This window comes from Macadamia integrifolia, chromosome 4 (genome assembly GCF_013358625.1).
Source record: "Macadamia integrifolia cultivar HAES 741 chromosome 4, SCU_Mint_v3, whole genome shotgun sequence".
Classification (NCBI taxonomy): Eukaryota; Viridiplantae; Streptophyta; class Magnoliopsida; order Proteales; family Proteaceae; genus Macadamia; species Macadamia integrifolia.
Genome location: NC_056560.1, coordinates 34100099 through 34121999, shown reverse-complemented (window position 1 = coordinate 34121999; position 21901 = coordinate 34100099). Strand labels below are relative to the sequence as shown.

The following is a 21901-nucleotide window of genomic DNA, read 5'->3' as shown; positions in this document are numbered from 1 at the left end:
TTTCTCAGTCGCATCTGTGGTTAAGAATTGTGAAGTTCTTGATAGGCCATGGGTGGTTGCTCTTGGGATGAGGCTCCTACACGTGGCTTTGGCTCTCTCCATTCTCTATCCTCTGCTTAAAAATCCTTCTTAGCTTTGGATGGCAATTATCCATATCCATTTCTATTTCCATTTCCTCTCCTCACATTTTTTTTTTCTCCTTTTAATTTAAAATTTTCTTTTCCTTGCATTTTCGGGAGGAAAAAAAAAACAAATTAAGGTGCCCAACTTGCCTTGTGTCACGATCAAATCATAGATAAGATGAACCTTTAATAAAATAAATAATGGAAAAAAACCCATTTTTATCGGTTTTTTCATTTGATCACTCTTAACAATCGGAGAATCGATTCGGTTTGATTTAATTTTTTGGTCGATTCAATCCAATGGATTCATTTTCTCTTAACGGCCACTAACTACCTCACCTTTGCGGGCCCATGAACGATTGAATGACGCGCGCTGCGGGACTTAAGAAACGAACACTGAAGCCGCGTAGTAGAAGAGAAGAGAGGGAGACGGAGACACAGAGTTTGCAGCGAAGAAGGTGAGATAGCAATGGCGATGGCGCTTCGCAGGCTCTCCTCTGCCGTAAGGAAGCCAATTTGGTCTCCCTTTCATGGAGGATCCTTCTACTACATGGTGTGCTTCTCCTCTCTTTTCTGCTTTTCTTTCTTCTTGTTATTATAGCCAAACCAATCAGCCGATGTTCTTTACGAGAGAGATATGTGAAGTTCAAGTTCATTTAAATCAAATCTAATCATCTTTACTTCTCTGTTGATCAGACTTCTTTGCCGAACGAAGCCGTTTACGACAAGGAGAAAACTCGTGTTACGGTTAGCCAATGCATTTCCCTGCTAATTCCCACCCCCCAGGGAATGAATTTGAACTCATAATTGTAGCTCTCCCTTTGAATGATCTGTTAATCTTGTACTTTACTTATTGTGTTCTGTTGATATCCTTTGATATGACTCTGTTTTGATTTTAACTCTCACTTGGAAAAACTTCATTCCAGTGGCCAAAGCAGTTGAATGCTCCGCTTGAGGTAATCGATCCAGTGATTGCTGATATTATCGAGCTTGAGAAAGCTAGGCAATGGAAGGTATTCTTTTTATTGCGTTGATTGTAGACTCTGTTTTTCGAATTTTGGATTTCATGTTCATATGAGCTTTTCCTCGTATCTTGGAAAGTTTATGTAGATTTGAGACGAATTCCTGCTCAAGAGATTTTAGTTACTTACTTATGGAATCATTTGTCAAAGATATTCAAGTTTCCTCTCCGACATTTTTTTTCTTGTTGCCATGGACGTGAAGTTGAAGTTTAGTTTATGATGCAATTTTCTTATTGTTGTCTTCCATGTTTTGCCAAGGGTCTCGAACTCATACCTTCAGAGAATTTCACTTCTGTCTCCGTGATGCAAGCTGTTGGGTCCATCATGACCAATAAATACAGCGAAGGATATCCGGGTGCCCGATATTATGGAGGAAACGAGTATGAGACGTTCCCTCCTCCCTCCTTTGATACTTCTTTCTTTTACCCTTTCTGGCTGAATTTGTTACTTCTTTTTCTCCCCTTTAATTCTTGTTGTTCCTATTATATTCTCAGGTCTCAGTGATGTCTTTTTTTTTTATTCACAACGTTTATGATCTGGTTTATCCTTCATGTTGGCATTTCCTGGCTAAGTTATAAATACATGGGATTTTACAACCTTTTAGGTACATTGACATGGCGGAGTCCTTGTGTCAGAAGCGTGCCTTGGAAGCTTTCAGGTTGGATCCTGCAAAATGGGGAGGTAAATGAGCAGGATGCATATATTGGGTAGGGTCGGGTTTTAGACGATCCAACCCAACCTGAATCTTATGATTAAAATGACATATCACGGGGTTAGTGATGTGGGATTGATAATCCAAGAACTTCCACAGACTCCCTCCATTGAAAGCTTCAATTGTTTATTTTCTTTCAGTGAATGTGCAACCATTGTCGGGCTCACCTGCTAATTTTCAAGCTTACACTGCACTATTGAAGCCTCACGAGAGAATCATGGCACTTGATCTTCCTCATGGTGGGCATCTGTCACATGGCTATCAGGTGCATACTACTCCCCTTCGGTTTAAGTATCTTGCAACTAAATTTGGTGGAAATATTTTGATTCCTAGACACTGTTGAAAAGAGATTCATCTAGTGCTGCCATCTAATTTTTATTGTTTGTGGAATGCATCACCCATCTTTGAAGGTCCTAAATTAATGATTTTTCTTCAATTTTGTCTGCATTTTTTTTTTATAGGTAGGCCCCAAGAAGAGTTGAACTCTTGACCTCTTTATTTGGTTAATTTCGTCAGCATGTTAGTGAAGCTAGAAAAAACCCTGTATAATGTAATTTCTTTGATAATCTCCCCTTTTCTCTCAACACATCACCTCTTTCATATTAATAAAGGGAATAGAAAAGAAACTGTTAGCGTCTTTTTGTGTTGAATGTGGAATCAGTTATGGAAAGGTGACCAATAGACTCTTTTAGTGTAATATTTTAAGCTTATGTTCTTGAGGAAATTAAAATAGGTGGAGTGTGGAGAGAATTGAATCAGACTATTGAATAATTATGAACCAAAATAGTTGATTATGTTCTTTTGTTGTTTGAAGATCATTCGATCTTTCAATTAGGAAATTGTTTCCAGTATTTATAGTGGCTTGTCTGTGTATGTTTGGAAGCAGAGAATCTTGTTTATGGAAACACTATTAACCATTTAAGTCATGATTGTTGTGTATAGGCTTCATCGTTTGTTTTTTTGCATTCTGCAGACTGATACCAAGAAGATATCTGCTGTGTCCATATTTTTTGAGACAATGCCATATAGATTGAATGAAAGCACAGGGTACATTGACTATGACCAGGTACTTTCTTTGTTTTTTCCCCCATGGCTCTTTTGGATTTTTGTTTCTTAATTTAAATGTATCTTCTGATATTCTGAAGTCATTACAACAACAACAACAACAACAACAACAAAGCCTTGTCCCAACTTCATGGGGTCGGCTACATGGATCCAAGGAAAGCCAAAGGAAGAGAAAATAAAAGGCGTTAAATGGGGACAGGTTGATAACCACTGAAAAAGTAGAACACAGCCAAAGCAGGTCCGCTACCTGGATCCTAGCCCTCCAATATGCTCTATATTGTTCTGAAGTAGTTCAAATCTAGATGCAAAAGAATCATCTCGAGAGAAAGGAGTGAAGTTAAGCTGAAGGGACTGTGGCAGTTTTAACCATGTTTAAACTATTGGAAGAGCCATTTTGCCTTAAAAGCTTGCGGTGAAGACCATCTTTGAAACCTAGCAAGATAGGCCGCTACTATGAGTCATGAGGATTGTTGATTTGACCTTTTTTTTTAACCGCTTAGGAGATTCTGGATTGGCCAGATCAAATTGTGTGGTCCATCTCAACTCTACGGACTGCTATGAGAGTTTCCCCTTGTATTGTTTGCCATCAAACTGTTTCACAAAATATGGGATTTTCAACCACTTTTCAAAGATTTACTCTGCCACATGGCAGTCATTTTCAAATAAAATTTGAATGCAAGTTAGCGAGGGCAGGGCAGAGTTCTGCATGGTTGGTTTTTAAGTGCCACCTAAGCAGCAACATGGCAGACATGGTGCCTCTTTTTCTAAGATTGGCAAGATGGTCCAAGCTACCCTCCTATGGGATGTATTTGCTAGTAAAGAAATCTTGTTGGCCATGGAATCTTCCACATCGCATCACAAAAGGCCTCATGCTGATGTATCTCTCTCTGTTGCGACTGTAAATTTAATCAGAATAGCACTATATAAAATGGAAAAATTAGAAAATTTGTAATTTTAAAGGGATGGAATTATGAGGAGAAACAGTCTAATTTATATACAATCCTCCAGTGAAATTTTGGATATTTCCTAGCAGTTTACCAGAAACTTCGATCTTTCAAATGCAACGAATAAGCTAGGGAACTATCAGTTTTATACATGTACTCCTTAAATAGCTAATCATTGCTTCAAAAAGGTGGAAGCAAATCCTTGTTAAAGTCCCAGTCTCAGATATGTCATCTAGGTTGAAACAGGAACAACACTTGTCTCCCCTGACTCATACAGCAATAAAGATAGATCTAAGTGATAAAGCATGCCCCCCCCCCCCCCCAAACACACACACACACTAGATTAGCTACATGATACACCAAACAAGCAGCTTAATGAATGATGGTTTCACTCACAGAGGGATCCCTGCATCTAAACATAGTTCAAAATGATTTTTCCTTCCTCTGCTTTATGATAGCAAACTTAAACCTACTTGTGTTTAATTATGGTACTTCTACGTTTCATACAAATTACACATGCAAATTGAAAAATCAAGCTAATTTTGTTTCAAGTCATGGATTGGTTGGTTGTTTTCCATCATGCCTCATCCCAATGCATAATTTAGACTTTTCAAGTCATGCAAGCTAATTTTGCTTCACATAGATTATTATTTGTTAAGTACAAAATTGACTTGCTATGAGGATATGTTGATGACAGTTTGAGAAAAGTGCCGCCCTCTTCAGGCCCAAATTAATCGTTGCTGGTGCTAGTGCTTATGCACGCCTTTATGACTATGCACGTATGCGCAAGGTAAAGCTACACCAACCCTGATTCCTGCAACATAATCTTCTAAAGAAGATTTTCCCAACTCTCTTCAATGGTTTAGAAAATCTGAATGCAAGTTTCATGGATTTGACAGGTCTGTGATAAGCAGAAAGCTATCCTGTTAGCAGATATGGCACACATTAGTGGGTTGGTTGCAGCTGGTGTCATCCCATCACCTTTTGAATATGCGGACATAGTGACAACTACAACACATAAATCACTTCGTGGCCCACGTGGAGCCATGATCTTCTTTAGGAAGGGAGTGAAAGAGATTACCAAACAAGGCCAAGAGGTGAGTTGTTAAAAGAAAAGGTGACATTGTTTTAGCTACTCTATGCAATGCTTTTCCAGCATAGTTCTTTTGTGCTACATTTGGTGATTTGTCTAGGTTTTTCTTTTGTTTTAAATTCAAGATTTTTGTATAAATATTTGCAACTAAAAGTTTACTTCTTTTGCATTCAAAGGTCTTGTATGATTATGAAGACAAGATCAATCAGGCCGTCTTTCCAGGACTTCAAGGTGGTCCACACAATCACACAATTACTGGGCTAGCGGTTGCACTGAAACAGGTCTGCATCTTTGTGGATGATTTTTTACTTCTTTTGGAGTATCATTTCGGAAAGAGTGAATATGTGACTTGCCATTTTTTTTGCTACTTGTTGTTCCATTTTTATTTTCATTTTGTCCCACATAACCAGGAACATTCTCTTCACCATCATCTTGAGTAGTCAAATCCAAGTTGTCTTCCACGAGATGAAAAAAATCGTGGAGTAGACCAAGTAGTAGAGTGGCTATTTCAGAGTCTTGGCAAAAAAAAACATAAATGTGAACTGTGTTTTATATGTTAACCTGCAAAATTTTGAAACTTTTAGGACTTGATGAAACTACCCCAGTGAAAATTTTATATGTTGATAAATGTATCTGTAGTTCATTATAGGTTTATTACATGGCAAATTTCTGTATGGAAGCATGTTCTTGTTGTGTGGATTATATTCTATTCCATGTGTGGTTAATGTTGGCATATAGTACTTGTAATTGCCAAATTTTGTCCCGACTTTAAATGGACTGAGCTTGTCCTTTCTGTATACGATATTGGTCCTCCCTAACCAGTGTGCACCCAGAGCCCTCCCAATCCTGGTGTGGTCAGATTCTTTTCGATTCGGTTCTGTGCTTGAGTGACATCTATGTGATTGCAGGCAACAACTCAAGAGTACAAAGCCTACCAAGAGCAAGTTCTCAGTAATTGCTCAAGATTTGCCGAGGTATAACCTATGAAAAATTTTCTAGTATTTGTGTTTAATCGTTTTTGTTCTCCATGGATATTATTCTTATTTTTCCACATTTTACAAATATTTTCGGGTTTCATAAGGGAAAGTTTATTTGGTGGAGAAGATGGGATTTGATGCCAGGTCTAGGAACTATAAACCTTCTGGTCATGGGATGATTTTTTGACTGTTGGCATTGCTTAGTTAAAGTATGTGATTCGGTGATTTTGAGCAGGTATTTTTGAGTTTTGAAGGTAATTCATTTTGCAGAGTTTGGTAGAGAAGGGCTATGAGCTTGTCTCTGGTGGAACTGAAAACCATTTGGTCTTGGTGAATCTTAAAAGCAAGGTAAAGGAATAACATTTTTGTGCTTTGTTCATTGTTAAACTATGTCTTAGATGCTTGTGGGAAAATTTTGAACTCCGCTGATGAGTGACGACTAGTGTGTGGTTTGATCCTCATGAATTTAGTCATACCTTTATCTATTCAATTGGACTCTGGTAAGTCTAAAATTCCACTAGAGAATTACCAGATATAATAATGTCTGAAATATGCAGTTTGTGGTTTTTAGCATGAAAATGGGAATATGAATAAGAAGAACTGTTGCTTCAAACTTTGGGTCTACAGGGTATCGATGGTTCCAGAGTTGAAAAGGTTTTGGAATTGGCTCACATTGCAGCCAACAAGAACACTGTTCCTGGGGATGTGTCTGCCATGGTTCCCGGTGGAATCCGGATGGGTAGAAGCTTCTTCTTCAATTGGTTTCACCCTCTTTTATTTTTATTCATGTCCTATTCAGATTGAATAGTCTACTGTCTTTACTAATTCAGGAACCCCAGCCCTTACATCAAGAGGATTTGTTGAAGAGGATTTTGTCAAAGTAGCTGAATATTTTGACACTGCTGTGAAGTTGGCAGTAAAGATCAAGTCTGAAACTAAAGGTTGATAATTCTCTAGAATATTTTACTCTCTGCATATGACTGCTTTTTTTTTTTTCTCTTGTTACATGTTGACCTGCAGCACAAATGTGTATGTAAAGGTGGTTAAATTTACTAAGAAAATTTTTAATTCATGTTCTGGGTTTTCACATGTCAGGGACAAAGTTGAAGGACTTCGTGGCTACACTCCAGACTCGTGATGACATCCAATCTGAAATTTCAAAACTTCGCCATGAGGTTGAGGAGTTTGCCAAGGAATTCCCTACAATTGGGTTTGAGAAAGAAACAATGAAGTACAAAGTCTGAGGGAAACCGAAATATCTTATTCTGTTAGGTATGTGATTTCTTGCACTTTTTATCATTTTTTCTTTGTGGGGGGTGGGATAGTGAAGATGTAAATCAGCAACTACTTGAACGCAGGACACAGTTTTTTTTTTTTTCCTTTTATGTTAGCTGTAAATGATCTTTCTAGATCAGCTGCCATACCTCTAATTTTCTGAAGTGGTGAGAGTCGAATCCTGGTTTCTTATCAAGGCGATGATAAACTCTTTATACTTGCGAAAATAATCTCAAGTTTGACCATCTCCTGTTTCTTTTTGAATTAATGCAGCTAAATATGCTGCCATATTGGCAAAGGACAATGTATTGGCCTATATTTATATAACATGGTAAAGAAAGATTCAGAATCTCATTTGCACAGAATCCATTTCTCACTGTATCTCATTCATGTTTCTTGCAGAACATTGAAATGGCAGCGAAAACTGTAACTCAAAGATCCCCTGGAATTAATGTAGCCGGTTGAAAAATGAAGCCTTTTGCATATGGTCATGAAGGATGAAAGATTGTAGAGCCTTTAGCTATAATATCAAGCAGAACATTTCGTTGAAATTTTCTAAATGGAACTGTGTACATATTATTTACTAATGGTATGCAATATAAACTGGCCTTGAATTATGAAGTATATCTATGATGTGTGTTTGCCATGAGTAGGTTCAGGACATTATGTCTCTTGCTTTCATCCTGGTGAATGAACAGTTCCTGAGAGTTTGGTTTCAGAAGTAGAATGATTTAGAAAGCACTTGTTGGCGTGAGATTAAATTTTCAGTCATTGGATTAGGTGGTTCCTAACCTGTATTGCATTGTGTATCGGCGTGGAAGAAGAACAACTTTTTCACCCTTTTTGCATTTCGTAACTGGATAGCATGCATATGCCTCGTGTCATGTGGCAAGTTGGATGGGGTTGGAATTTTGTAGTTATTGAATTAGGAGACTCCAAGTTTTTATTGTTCACATGTCAAGTTTCTATGCAATCTGATTTCATGAAGAAGTGGAAAAAACAAGACATTGGAAATCCAGGACACAGAGAGAGTGTATACCCAGGATTGTACATGATTGAATTAGCATATAATTTGATGCTTGATCAGTCGGCTTGGACCATTCCCTAAATATTCAATTGTGATAACTCTCCATCATCCTTCTACATATATAGCACAACTAGGTTTTTCGTCCAGTTAGGAATTTATGGACGAACTGTCCAACCATGCTCTGCCTTTAATATCTACAAAACCATATGAAATATGTATTGGGTGATAACTGGCTTAGGTTGGCCCTAAGAATTCTAACAAGCCAACAACTAATGCAAAAGACATTCAAATAGGGATTGAGTTTTTTCTCAACCCAATTCCTTCACCATTGTCGTCTATTCCGTCTGATTTTTTAAGGGAGGGTAATTTCAACTTTGTCAATAAGAAGTGTGAACGTAATGATCACACAAGACTCCAATTATGTGGTCACACAACCAATGAAGGAAAAAGACTGCTGTCCCATCCCATGCGCTTAAGATGCCTCCTATTGACCTCCTATTGGTCGGCACATTGGCATAGTGGCTGCACAATCAGGTAGAGCTCTCTCTCGCTAGGATTTTTTCACATCAATTTGCTCAGACCTGTTCAGATAAATCGATCCAATCGCACTTTAATTTTTTTGTTTGGTTTACATTCTTGGATTAAATTAAGGATTTGGAACACATTTTAACACGAAAAAAGGAGAGAAGAATTGGGTTTGAGAATGTGTCCTAAACCCAAAACCTATTTCAGAAATGCATACCAAGCAGATGAAAACTGGGTTTCAGAAACATATCAAATACAGTTTTGCATTCTCAGGAAAAAATTCTAGGCTTAAAACGTACTGTGAAACTTGATTCTTATCAATTTTTTCTTGTTTTCAGAATGCAGCATAGATCAAAATTTTCTTACATTTTGTCCACAATTGTAATGCATCGAGGTTTAAAAAATTCAAACGGACGATTGTGCTGGTGATTTTAGAGGATCGATATCTTCTCCTAAGCGGTGATCGTCTAGGTCTTACCTATAGCTACTTAGGTGATCGACACATATTCAAGTAATGATCCAACGGCTCTCGACGTGGCACTCTGTTCAGGTCGGTAAGAACATAGTCTTTGAATCACCGCTTGGATGCATGTCAATCGCCGAGATAGTTATGGGTTGACCTGGGCGACCGCTCAAGAGAAGGACCGAATTTGGTTTCATTTCGAGATAGGATCCGTTGCTCGTAGTATTACCTGGTCATACGAGTCATCATTTAACACCTGTCATTCTTTCTGTCATTATAAGAATAAAAAAGGATATATTTGAAAACAAAACGGACAAATGTTGAATGTTAACTTGTACGATCAGGTGATCCTAATAGCAGCTGATCCATTTTCATTTCTGAAATCCCCAAACTGACACCAGACGTTATTGCCCAAATCCTTGCGAGCACATTTGTGTGGTGACTGGTGGATGTTAAATCTTTCGTAAAAATTATTTGTCCAGAAACTACCCACCTTTCCGAAGAGAAAACTGACTTCCTTGTCTGAAGATGATAAACGAAGATAACGTATCAATCTGAAGCCGACAAAAGCGAAAGAATGAACAGCCAAGAGAAAGGATAGTGTAGTTTTCTCTTCCTCTTCCTCTTCTCATGGCGTCCCTGCCTTCTGTTGCCGTAAGTGGCACTCTCAAGCTGGAGTCTGAGTTCAGGAAAAGCCCACCAATTTCAGTTGCCACCGAAAAGGTAATCCGCTTGCTTTGAATTCGATTCCATTCATAGAAAATGTGAAAATATAGTGATTTCGTCTTTCCAGGGAATAATATTTTCTGGGCTGTACCAGATCAGTTTGATACTTCTGGACTGAAAATCTCTGCTGTTTCTTAGTGTGCCTTTTGCTTAATGATTTCGAACTTCTAATTGCACCAGTAATCGAAGTAAATACTTGTATCTCTGCCACTATATGATTTTTTTTTTTTTCTGTAGGTGGTGGATGATTTAATTAAACTGTGTAAGCCATGAGCAAACATTCTCTTGCAATCTCTGAAGTTTGTTGCGCGAAATCATTACTAGTTCCTTAGATTAGGATCCTTTCCTTCTAATGTCTCTGATTATAGATTATATCTCTAATTACAGAGTCCGAGTATCTCCTATCAGAGAAGTTGCACAAGCACACAATTGGACACAAAATTGGACCCGAGATGTTTGGATTTCCAAGAGGCGCTCTCAATGCTAAAGGAAGGCACGGAGATCGAGTCATCCTTCTATGTGCCCCTTTTGCAAGAATGCATATATAACAATTCAGTCCCAGAAACCCAAGTCATCCACACACACATCATAAAGACCGGAACCTATGAAGATCTGTTTCTTATGACATTCCTTCTCAATGCGTATGCAAAATGTGGGGCTGTGGAAGATGCCCGCAAGGTTTTTGATCAATTGCCTCGAAAGAATGTTGTTTCGTGGACAGCTTTGATGACAGGTTACATTCACAATTCACAGCCAGAACTTGCCATTCAAGTCCTCCAAGAACTGTTGGAATGTGGGGCTTATCCTACAAGCTACACCTTAGGGGCTGTTTTGAGTGCATGTTCTTTGTTGCAAGCTATTGAATTGGGGAAGCAAATCCATGCATACATTATCAAGTACCGGGTCGAGTCTGATACTAGTGTGGGGAACTCTCTTTCCAGCTTTTACTCCAAATGTGGCAACTTAGAGTCCATGATTAAGGCATTCCGAAGAATCCAAGAAAAGAATGTCATCTCATGGACGACAGTTATATCTGCTTGTGGTGATAATGGTGAATCTATGAAGGGATTGTGGTTGTTTACTGAGATGTTGTCAGAGGATGCAAGACCAAATGAATTCACGCTGACTAGTGTCTTGAGCTTGTGTTGTATAATGCAGGCTTTGGATATTGGAAAGCAGCTTCATTCATTCAGTGTAAAACTTGGGTATGAATCAAACCTGCCCATTAAAAATTCCATAATGTATTTGTATCTAAAATGTGGTTGGATTGATGAGGCACAGAATTTGATCAATGGAATGGAGACTGTCAGTTTGATCACATGGAACGCGATGATTGCAGGTCATGCCAAGATGATGGATCGTGAAAAGGATGATCTATCAGGTCACCGTAGTGGAATAGAGGCACTAAACATATTTCTCAAACTGAATAGATCAAATATGAAACCTGACCTGTTCACTTTCTCTAGTATCTTGACAGTCTGTAGCAGTCTGGCCGCCTTGGAGCAAGGGGAACAAATCCATTCTCAGGCCATAAAAACTGGGTTCTTATCAGATATTGTTGTGGGAACTGCACTTGTTAACATGTATAACAAATGTGGAAACATTGAAAGAGCAAGCAAAGCTTTTGTGGAGATGTCAACCAGAACTTTAATATCATGGACTTCAATGATCACAGGTTTTGCTCAGCATGGTCGTTCTCACCAAGCTTTACAGCTGTTTGAGGATATGAGGTTGGCAGGGGTGAGACCAAACAAAATAACCTTTGTCGGTGTTCTTTCTGCTTGTAGCTATGCTGGATTGGTTGATGAGGCTCTGAGTTACTTTGACATGATGAAGAACAAGTACCGTATCAAGCCTGTGATGGATCATTATGCATGTCTGATCGATATGTTTGTAAGACTCGGGAAATTGGATGAAGCTTTCGAATTTATCAAGAAAATGGATGTTGAACCCAATGAGTTTATATGGTCGATCTTGATTGCTGGTTGTAGAAGCCATGGGAAAATGGAGCTGGGGCTTTATGCTGCTGAACGGTTACTTGAACTAAAGCCTAAAGATGCTGAAACTTACTTCTTCTTGTTGAACATGTATGTTTCAGCTGGGAGATGGAAGGATGTATCAAGGGTGAGAAAACTGATGAGAGATGAAAGGGTTGGAAGATTAAGGGATTGGAGTTGGATTAGCATCAAAGATAAGGTCTTTTCCTTTGAATCTGATGACAAATCCCACTTCCAGAATGTAGAGATGTACAAACTTTTGGAGAACTTGCTTGACAAAGCAAGGACTCTGGGATATGTGGCACGGCGAAGCTTAGAAATAGTAGAGGAGGAGGAGGAGGATGAGAAACTTTCTTCTACCAGTCACCACAGTGAAAGGCTGGCCATTGCTTTCTGTTTATTGAACATGCCTAATGGTGCACATATAAGGGTTGTCAAAAGTATCAGTATGTGTAGGGATTGCCATAGTTTTATTAAGTTCATCTCTGTGTTGACTGGTAGAGAGATAATCATTCGTGACAGCAGACGACTTCATAAATTCACTAATGGGCATTGTTCCTGTGGGGATTTTGGTGGTCTTCTTTAATTCAATGATACTCTTCTTCTCTTTAGTGTTGCTATGGAGAATCTCAATATCAACACTATCCAAAAAAATCTAAACGAATAAACAAATTCATCTTTGGGTAACATGGAGTATTTGATCCTTATTTTCTTAAGGCTGCATTTCGTTGCAAGGGAAAGGGAAAGGGAAAGGAAAGGGAAGTGAAGTGAAGGAAATTTTTTTCCCTTTTCAGTCGTTTGGTTGCAATAGAAGTGAAGTGAAGTTAATTTCCCAGAGTTGTTTGGTTGGATGCAAAATAGATGTAAAATTTTAAAAAATTGAAGATGCTATATATATTTACTAGAAGAGGCAAAAGGATTTTTTCAATCTCTGTTTCAAATTGTTGGAAACATATTAAAAAAAGGTACGTTGGATGTATAAGCATGATCTTAACAGGGAGAAGAAGCACAAAAGAACTCCAATAACTATCATGGCAGCAAGTCATTGGGCAAAATTATATCACATTTCAGTTTTTTCAGTATATGATTTGGTTGACATTTTATATGATCATCAATGGTAAACAATCCATGCTAACCATATGAATTCTTTAATTTGTATCATAAATTAGCTTTAGAACTCACCTCTACTGAACTGATTGCTTCCTCTACAGGCCACATTGATTCTGGATTCAAGAAGAGGAAGGAAAACAGAAGTTGAAAGTTCTCTGAGGTCTGAAATATGTGCAAGAGACAGATTGAAAACACAACAACTAATAATCAAGCATAATTTCATCAAAATACACACACACACACATAAACTGAAACCCAGAGGGAGAAGAAATTAAAACCTAACAATTTTGTTAATTGTCAAGCAATTGATTAACAATAGAAAATGGGTTAGAATGAAAATCGATCAATGATTGATTAAGGAGAGGGTGAGACAGATTTGAGAGAGAGGAGAAATAGAAGCCAATTGCAATATCCGGGTCGTTCAGGTTCACGACGGTTCTGAGAATGGTGTTATAGATGAAGGCATCGAGTTCGTCAAGATGAGAGAAGATAGAGGCCACATTAGGGAATGGGAGAGATATGTTACAGACTCTACAGTGAAAGGGAAAGGGAGAAAGAAACAGAGAGGGACGCGATGCCGGAACCGAGGAAGGTGACGAAGAAGAGGCAGAGAGGTGGGAGAGGGTATCTTACCTGTGTTTCTCCGTCGCATGTGTTCCAGTCCTTCCAAAGATCACCTCACCCTGCTCGTGGGATGAGAGTCATGAGCGGGATGAGAGTCGCAAGAGTGAGAGAGAGATCGTGAGAATAGGGTTTTCTTTTTTCTTCCTATTTTGGTGGGGAAATAAAAAGGGAAGTTTTAGTATATAAGTGAAATTTTTTTTACACGTAAAATATATTTCCTTTGCAATCAAACATCTAAATTTATTTTTCCTGGGAAAAAAATTCCACTTTACATACAAAATTTGCATTCCCCTTGCAACCAAACAAAGCCTAAAATACAATGGTGCATCATGTTGTAAAGGGTTTCCCAAACCCATACCCGATGGGTTTAAAAGAAGGAATCGGGATCCAGATCGGTGGTCGATTCCAATCTGAACTGGGTTGGAATCATCGTCCTAGATCGGTTAGGAATCAACCAGGCAAAATGTGATCTAACCCTAGAAATCCAGTACAATCGATCTTGATTGGCCTGAATTTGGGGATTGAACTCAGTCAATTTCGATATAAATTGGCCAATCGGATCTCTAGTCTTGAAACATTGACCATGGATCAAGGTATAAATGGATAACTAATTATGAAAAGATAGCTACTTTTTGAAATCACGAAATGAATTCTACTATCAAATCATTCATTTAATTATCTAATTAACTTTGTATAGTAAACAAGGAGACCCATGGAAGTATTGTTATAATTTACAAATCAAATTTCCTATTCATAACCTCATAGTCATTCATTAGTAACAATTTCCTTTCCAACAAAAAATATTCTCGCTGATATTGTAAAAAATGTATAATTAATTCACATATTCATAACTTTATAATTAATTTTTTTTTATCAGTTTTAGTTTGGTAATGGATTGATTTGGTGCGATCTGGTCTTCAACCAGGTTTATCATACTTCAATCCAAAACCAATCCAATAAAATATGGTTTGATTCAATCCAGATTTTTTGGGTTAATTTCATTGGTTCGGACAAGGTTTTAACACCCAACTCTGGATGTAAAGAGTCTCCTCCTTCCAACGATCATTATCAGATAATAATGGTTACATAGGTCCTTTTCTGTCTAAGGCCCAGGCCCAGGCCCAACTCCCTATCAGACAAACGGGCCGGACAAGTACCAACCACGATCCACGAGTCTACGACAAAGGAGACGAGAGTCACGAGATTGAGAGTCGCAGTAGGGAGCTGATTCCAGAAGACTCCGAATCAATACTTGTTACACAATAACGAAAATGCCCCTTACGGTTGCGGGAAGCACTTGCCAAGGACAAGGAGAGTACGATTCGAGGTGATTCGGTGGTCCGCACTCCCCATACACCCTAGACGGTAGTGGAAAGGTGTGAGATGGGATGGGGTGATTAGTACTCATGATTGCTATTACACTATTAGTAGGCGGCATGCATTTCCGTCACCCTTTATATAGAACCTTCAAACCTCCCTAGTCCCTCCCCACTACTGCTACTACTACGCTATTCTTGTCCCTTCGCCTTCCCAAGAATCTCTCGAAATCACATTCTTGATCCCTTTGGTTGTCTTCTTTGCACATTCTGCTTTCAGAAACTCAGTAATCAACCTCACTCGATCACCTCTAGTTTCTGCTACTCTTCTTCTCCGTCAATGGCTTCCGAAGCCACAGCAATGGTGTCGGAAGCGACGCTAGAAGGAAATCCTCTCCTCGAGGATTTTATTTTCCCCCCTTACGATGTTCTTGAAGCCAAGCATGTCTGTCCCGGGATTAGAGCGTTGCTTAAGAAACTCGTAAGCATTTTCGGTCTCTTTCTTTTGATTTTTTTGTACTTGTACTTGTGCTGGTACTATGGTTGATCGATGGAGCTTGCAGGAAAATGATTTGGTCGAGCTGGAGAAGACAGTGGAACCGACTTGGCCGAAGTTGGTCGTGCCGTTCGAGAAGATTAAAGATCGTTTGCAAGTGGTTTGGAGAATGGTGAATCATGTCAAGGATGTTAAGGATTCTCCAGAACTTCGTTCTACCGTCAAGGAAGTTCAGGTGCGACTTTGCTCTGCATCTATTTGCTATGGGGAACTAGATATCTAGAAGATCAAAATGGATTTACGAGAAATCTTGATTTGACTTAAAAGATTATTATCAAGTACTACGGTATCATGTCCATTAGGAAAGGAAGCTGGGGCTCTGGGATAATCTCTTGCCGTTACATCCTTTACATTGTTTAGTTCTGTTTTGCAGCCAGAGAAAGTTATGTTTGAACTTAAATTGGGACAAAGTAAACCCATATTCAAAGCTTTCAGGGCTATCCAACAATCTTCTGACTGGCAGACAATGAGTGATGCTCGTAAACGTGTTGTAGAATGTAAGTGTCTACCAAACAATGTTTCCTTAGCCTCTTCTTCCCTTCTCTTTATTTTTTTATTTATGTAAACTATTTGTCATTCAGTTAATATAGATGTGTAAATGAACAGTCCAAAATCCAGATTTGATTCGAATTCATAGCTTTTTATTAGATGTTTCTCATGATAGTCAGATGTCTGATACAAATTCAGATTTCTTTTACCATCCGGATGATAATTGGGTACTGATTTGGATATTGATATATCGTCTTCAATAGTATCCATTTCAATTATAATTTGATGTGTACTGATCGTGTTGGAATCGGCAATCTGGATCCTAATTCTGCTCTTTAAAACCTTGGTCAAGATTTTTTTTCTTCTTAGGAAGTCAAGAGATGAATATGATCAGCTATGCCAACTATATAGAGAACAAGAATTCAATATGAATCTATACATTCCCATTGGGCATTGAAAACTCAACAATTTCATATCTTGCACTTGAAAATTTGTTTATATCTTTCTTTCATATTGTTCAACGTAGGAAAAGACAAAAGGTTTCAGAACATACTGGCCTTTTCCCCTAAAACCTCTCTCCAATAACACGTCAATTCTTTTCCAGGGATATCCTAAGTTCTTTGGTGCAACCTAAGACATCATATGAATAATTGAAGATTCACTGAATGATCCCTAACCTAAGTCATTTTGACGTTGGAAATTCATAGGAGAGGAAAAGATACTTTGAATGGTATATGATGACTCTATTTAAACTAGGGTGAAAAATAAAAGCACTGATCCATAAAATAAGAAAGAGCAATCTAGCAGTTGAATCCCATTCTAAGTTTCTATACAGTATCTTCTACTGCCACAATTGCCGTCAACAGAAATTTATCCCGTCTTAGCAGCAAGCTTTCTGGCCACTTCCTAGTGATTCATACTTAAGCTGAAGTCTTGGGAGCCAAACCATGGGTCCTTCCAACTCAGAATAACTTCTAATCATTGGAAGCCCATTGCTTAATAAAATCAGCGTAAAGCCACTACTGTGATCTGAGAATCCAAAGGGCTATGAATTTCGGATGCAAATAAGTCTCTAATAAACTATATATGTGACAGTTAGATAATGGACTGGATAAGAGTAAACAGATTCTGTTTGTGGATAAAAATTAATCATAGAAAGAGATAGTTCTTATGTGGTTCAGCTCACAGACTACGCAGGATTCAGATTCTGAGATGCAGGATTTTGAACTATGGTTCAGATATGAATTCAGAGATATTAATTACCAGAACAGGACAAACAACACAGAACAGCAATTTATGTGGTCAGAAAGCAGACTTGATATGAGTGTTCTGTTAACATAAAACAGGAGTAATAACTGGTCTATTTCAAGATCTGCTAGCATAATCTTTCTCAACACTTGCGATTGGGAAATAAACCTAAACAGAAAAAAATAAAAGAATGTTGAAAGGAAGAAGAAAGGAGAAGAATAGGAAGGGATACTGATGGAGGAAATAGAAGAGAGAAAGAAGAGAGATCTACCACCAAACAGAGTGCCACAGGGTAAATAAAACAGAAGAGAGATGATGGGGGAAGAAAGGGGAGAGAGAACTCTCAGTTTTCAAATAAAATATTCCATCATTCACTGTTAATATTTAGGCTTTACAACTCTTAAAAAACTAGAATTTCCTAGAACTTATACCTCTTAATAGTAATAACAGTTAAAGACTTAATTAAGACTGTTAAAGATTTAAATAAGACTTTTAAAAAGACAAACTACTACCTAAACTGATCCTGCAACCAGAACTGGGCCCCACAACTTTTGACAACTAACTATTAAAATAATTAAAAGAAGAAATTGCAAGTAAACCTCCAAACTTTTTAAGAATTACAAATAAACACCAACTAAATATAATAAAGCCCCCAACTTAATATACTATTAATTTACCCCCAATGAGTCCTGGACTTGGCTGATGGGCTGTAATGCTTGGGATTTGGCTTCCAAAGACTATCATATCAGCCTATACAATGCTATTGCTTTAGCCACCATATAAGTGCTCTTTGCATTTGGTACACTTTTTTCAACTTCAACCCTCTCCTGTCCACAAAATTTAAAATGATGTTTACACCAGCTCGAACTCACCTCCAATGGTACTCTTTTATCCAGTTAATTTCCTTTGAAAGAGTTCAGTAATTGGGTTCCATATGGATGAACATATATAGCTTGAACCTAGGGCGCCTTTAGAAAATAAGAAGAAAGAGGACCAGACCCAACAGTGAGTGAGTGGCCCTTGGGAATTCTTAAATGTTGAGGACCTCCCTGATCAATAAATTTTATATTATTATAGTTCATTCTCAATGGCTGCCTCAAAGCATAGGAGAGTATACCATACGTATGTAACATTCTCATGATTTTCTTTGTAGACAATCATTGTGTTGTCAACCAATTGTAAATGAGAGGTTGACCATCTCTTTGTGCTAGACTCAACTCCTAAGATTTCCCTTCCTTCTGAGACTTCTGAAATTACTGCCTTGGACTCTCAGGCTGCCATTTGTGTGTTCTATCTGATTTGTCCTCTAAGATACCTAGTTGTGGAGTCCTTGCTGGTGCCATGAGTTTGTGACATGTTACATAAACTTAATTATAATTAATGTAAGATTTAATTTCGTGTCTCCATTGTGTTTGTTGTGCTCTTTAGATACATCAACAAGAAGAGTTGTTACTTATGGTATTTAAATTTGAAATTTAACAAGCAGATTTAGTTACGGTACTTAAATTTTGAAATCTAACATTTTGATGTGCCGTGCTTTGTGACATTGTCTTTTACACAAACAGCCCAGATAAAGGAGGCAGTTATTAGGGGTGCTTCTCTTGAAGATGACAAAAGAGACCAATTCAACTGCATTCAGCAGGTGTGGTTGAGAGCATGCTAATTGTTCCTATTTCTTTTTGAAGTAGAATACATATGTGATTGATTAATGAAGTAGTAGCTGTAAATAATTTCCAATCTGTTTGAATCTTAACTACATTCTGGTTATTATGAATTATGATCCACCACTAAGACAAATTTGTTTTTCAATTAGTTTTTTGTTGAATCCAAATATATATATGTGCTTTTATTCCTCTTGTCTTCTCCCCTGATGTTGGAATTTTGTATTTAAAACTCAATTTCCATGTATATGCATATACTTAGAATGCCGTAAATACCAACATCTTGGCTTTCTTTTGGGGAGGGGGGGGGCGAGGAAGGTCTTCAGTTTTTTTTGGTTGGTCCCTCTCATGCTCTTCGCTTAAACTTTATCCACAGGAGTTGGAGAAACTGTCACAAAAGTTTGGGGAGAATGTTTTGGATGCCACAAAAAATTATCAAAAACTAATTACAGACAAGAAGGACATCGATGGATTACCTGCTTCTGCACTTGCCTTGGCTGCACAAACAGCAGTGTCAAAGGTATTTGATGTACTGATGCTATACTTGAAATATTTGTTGTCTACTAGAGTTTTTCACCCTATCGGACCAAGTCTGGATCATAGTTTTGTCACCTAGGCATCGAGGCCCCCTCCAATGCCTTGCATCGCTTGGATGCATGAAAACTATGGTTTTGAATTCTGTTTCTAATTGGTACTTGTATTATTCTAATCAAATTAGGGTCATGAAAATGCTACTGCCGAGAATGGGCCCTGGGTGATCACATTAGATGATCCATGCTTTCTTCCTGTTATGCAACATGCTCGGGACCGATCGTTGCGCGAGGAAGTCTATTGTGCTTACATATCCCTTGCCTCTAGTGGAGATCTCGATAACACACCCATCATCGACCAAATCCTGAAGCTTAGGTTGGAGAAGGCCAAGCTTCTTGGCTACAATAATTATGCCGAGGTATGCTTTGTTGACCATTTGCAAAATTCCTTTGTCACATTCTTAAGGACATTGTTTTCTTATGTACAGGTAAGCATGGCAATGAAAATGGCCACTGTTGATAAAGCTGCAGAGCTCCTAGAAAATATTCAAAGTGCTTTTTGGGATGCTGCAGTACAAGGTGAGTGGTTGCATATAGTTTAATTAATGCCCTCATGGCCTCATGGGGAGAAAACTAGTCACTAATCTTTATGAGATTGTAAATTTATGGGTTCTTTTTTACTTTAGGGGTTTTGGTTATAAAATGATAATGTCTACAGAAGATTCCTTTCATGTGATCCCTAGAAGTAGTTGGGACTTTTGCATCTATATCAAGCATTGGGTGTGGAAGTTATGTTGGTAGTATAAATTTTCTTCAGAAAATTGTTGTATCAGCATGAACATGGAATTCTTCTATAAGAGTTTTGAATGAGAATGGACTCAACATGAGTGAAATTTATTATATCTCTGGTTATTTTATTTTATTTCAGTGCCCATGCAAATGTTCCATGCCCTAGTTTTTCCTTTGTTGTTTGTCTATTATGGAAATCATCATTTTCTGGAAATTGAAGTTATATGAACGTCTTCTTTTTGCAGCTGTTTCAAAATTCTTGTGATCTTAATTTTTTCTTAGCAGGTGGTTTTAAAACTACTTTGCTGTTACTGTATGTTTTCGGAAGCTTGTCTATGTGCATTTTTTATTTTCTTATGTAAACATTTTGCATTTGTGATGATTAGTGTATTTGTTTGAAAAGACCTTTATAAACTGACAGTTCTTTTGATCTGTAGAGATGGAAGACCTTAAGAATTTCTCTAGAAAGCAAGGTGCTGCAGAAGCTAATGATTTGAACCGCTGGGACATCGACTTTTGGAATGAGAGACTCCGCGAGTCGAAATATGACATAAATGAGGTACTCCTTTGTTCCCCATTCGATTAAAGCCGCTGTTTTATTATTATTATTATTATTATTATTATTATTATTATTATTATTATTTATTATTATTATTATTATTTATAATATTTGAGTTGCAGTTTCTGTGTGAAGCTCAAAATAACATCAGTTAGAAAATAATAATAATAATAATAATAATAATAATAATAATAATAATAATAATAATAATAAATGGATACTTGAAAGGTTGGGGGGGGGGGGGGAGAACAAAATTTATTGCTTCCCCCTCCTTTGCTTTATCGTTTCTCTGTGGAACTCAGAATACGGATAGTTTAAATTCATCGCAAAGAGTGGGGAACGGCAGGAAGTGCAAGAAAAAATATGGCTGGTTAGACCTGTTGCTTACATTTAACTTAGATACAATGACTGTTGCCTTTTAAGTTACAATGACTGTTGCCTTTTAAGTTACAATGACTGTTGCCTTTTAAGTTTTAGGAGTGTGTGAGCATCAAAGATAGTGTCTTAGTTGACAGTTGTTGATGTATACATTTACGTTGCCCTTACTCATGGTTTTAAGTATCTCCGATACCGATACGATACCCTCCGATACGTATCTTAAATTTAGCCGATCGATACGATACACATCGATACGATACATGAAATTTTTAAAATCCTTTTGTATCGATATATATCCTACAATACATACCGATATGCATCAATACACCACCAATACACATCGATACGATACGATACGCCTCGATACGACTATAAAAATTATAAAATTGAGGTAAAATGTACGTTTCGGTAGGTATTGGTACGTATCGGTGAGTATCAGTATGTATCGATCGGTACGTATCGGTATATATTGGCACGTATCGGTGAGTATCGATATATATTGGTACGTATCGATGAGTATCGGTATGTACCGATACAATGCGCTATGGTCATATAATGGCCAAGATGGGTAATTTTTCAGAAAAACATGATTTTTTGAAGGGTTTTTGTTTCAAAGTTGCTGTCAGCCATATTTCTCTCTAACTAAAGTGGAAATCAAGGTTGGAAACAAGGATTTTACATTTATGGGACAAC

At 37.8% G+C, this 21901-nt stretch overlaps 3 protein-coding genes across 6 annotated transcripts in view; all 3 read left to right on the top strand.

Moving 5' to 3' along the window:
- Positions 1-394: 394 nt before the first annotated feature.
- On the top strand, positions 395-7834 carry LOC122075490 (serine hydroxymethyltransferase, mitochondrial). The gene is made up of 16 exons (XM_042640532.1): positions 395-675; positions 819-869; positions 1049-1135; positions 1403-1524; positions 1749-1825; positions 1997-2121; positions 2830-2922; positions 4563-4655; positions 4765-4962; positions 5135-5239; positions 5867-5932; positions 6206-6283; positions 6563-6674; positions 6766-6876; positions 7031-7207; positions 7613-7834. Exons 1-15 carry the CDS (start codon positions 592-594, stop codon positions 7177-7179), a joined length of 1551 nt encoding a protein of 516 aa, XP_042496466.1. The 5' UTR covers positions 395-591; the 3' UTR covers positions 7180-7207; positions 7613-7834.
- A 1831-nt stretch (positions 7835-9665) lies between these two features.
- On the top strand, positions 9666-12559 carry LOC122075643 (pentatricopeptide repeat-containing protein At2g22070-like). Of its 3 annotated transcripts, none has more exons than XM_042640749.1 (3): positions 9667-9948; positions 10189-10213; positions 10339-12559. In XM_042640749.1, exon 3 carries the CDS (start codon positions 10432-10434, stop codon positions 12532-12534), a length of 2103 nt encoding a protein of 700 aa, XP_042496683.1. In that variant the 5' UTR covers positions 9667-9948; positions 10189-10213; positions 10339-10431; the 3' UTR covers positions 12535-12559. The 3 variants fall into 3 exon arrangements, with proteins under 3 accessions (XP_042496681.1, XP_042496683.1, XP_042496682.1); XM_042640748.1 differs by having other exon boundaries at positions 9898-9948; positions 10189-10250; XM_042640747.1 differs by lacking the exon at positions 10189-10213 and having other exon boundaries at positions 9666-9948.
- A 2505-nt stretch (positions 12560-15064) lies between these two features.
- The window catches only part of LOC122076092 (organellar oligopeptidase A, chloroplastic/mitochondrial-like), a 16342-nt gene continuing 9505 nt past the window's right edge, over positions 15065-21901 (top strand). Inside the window, exons 1-8 of one of the 2 annotated variants that reach the window (XR_006139426.1) lie at positions 15065-15479; positions 15562-15729; positions 15928-16051; positions 18857-18933; positions 19329-19472; positions 19671-19901; positions 19971-20061; positions 20709-20830. Coding sequence is in view for 1 of the 2 variants with exons in the window: in XM_042641384.1 (XP_042497318.1) it covers positions 15339-15479; positions 15562-15729; positions 15928-16051; positions 18857-18933; positions 19329-19472; positions 19671-19901; positions 19971-20061; positions 20709-20830 (1098 nt within the window). In the remaining variant the exon portion in view is untranslated. The remainder of the gene's footprint in view (positions 15480-15561; positions 15730-15927; positions 16052-18856; positions 18934-19328; positions 19473-19670; positions 19902-19970; positions 20062-20708; positions 20831-21901) is intronic. The other variant, XM_042641384.1, reaches the window with a different exon arrangement.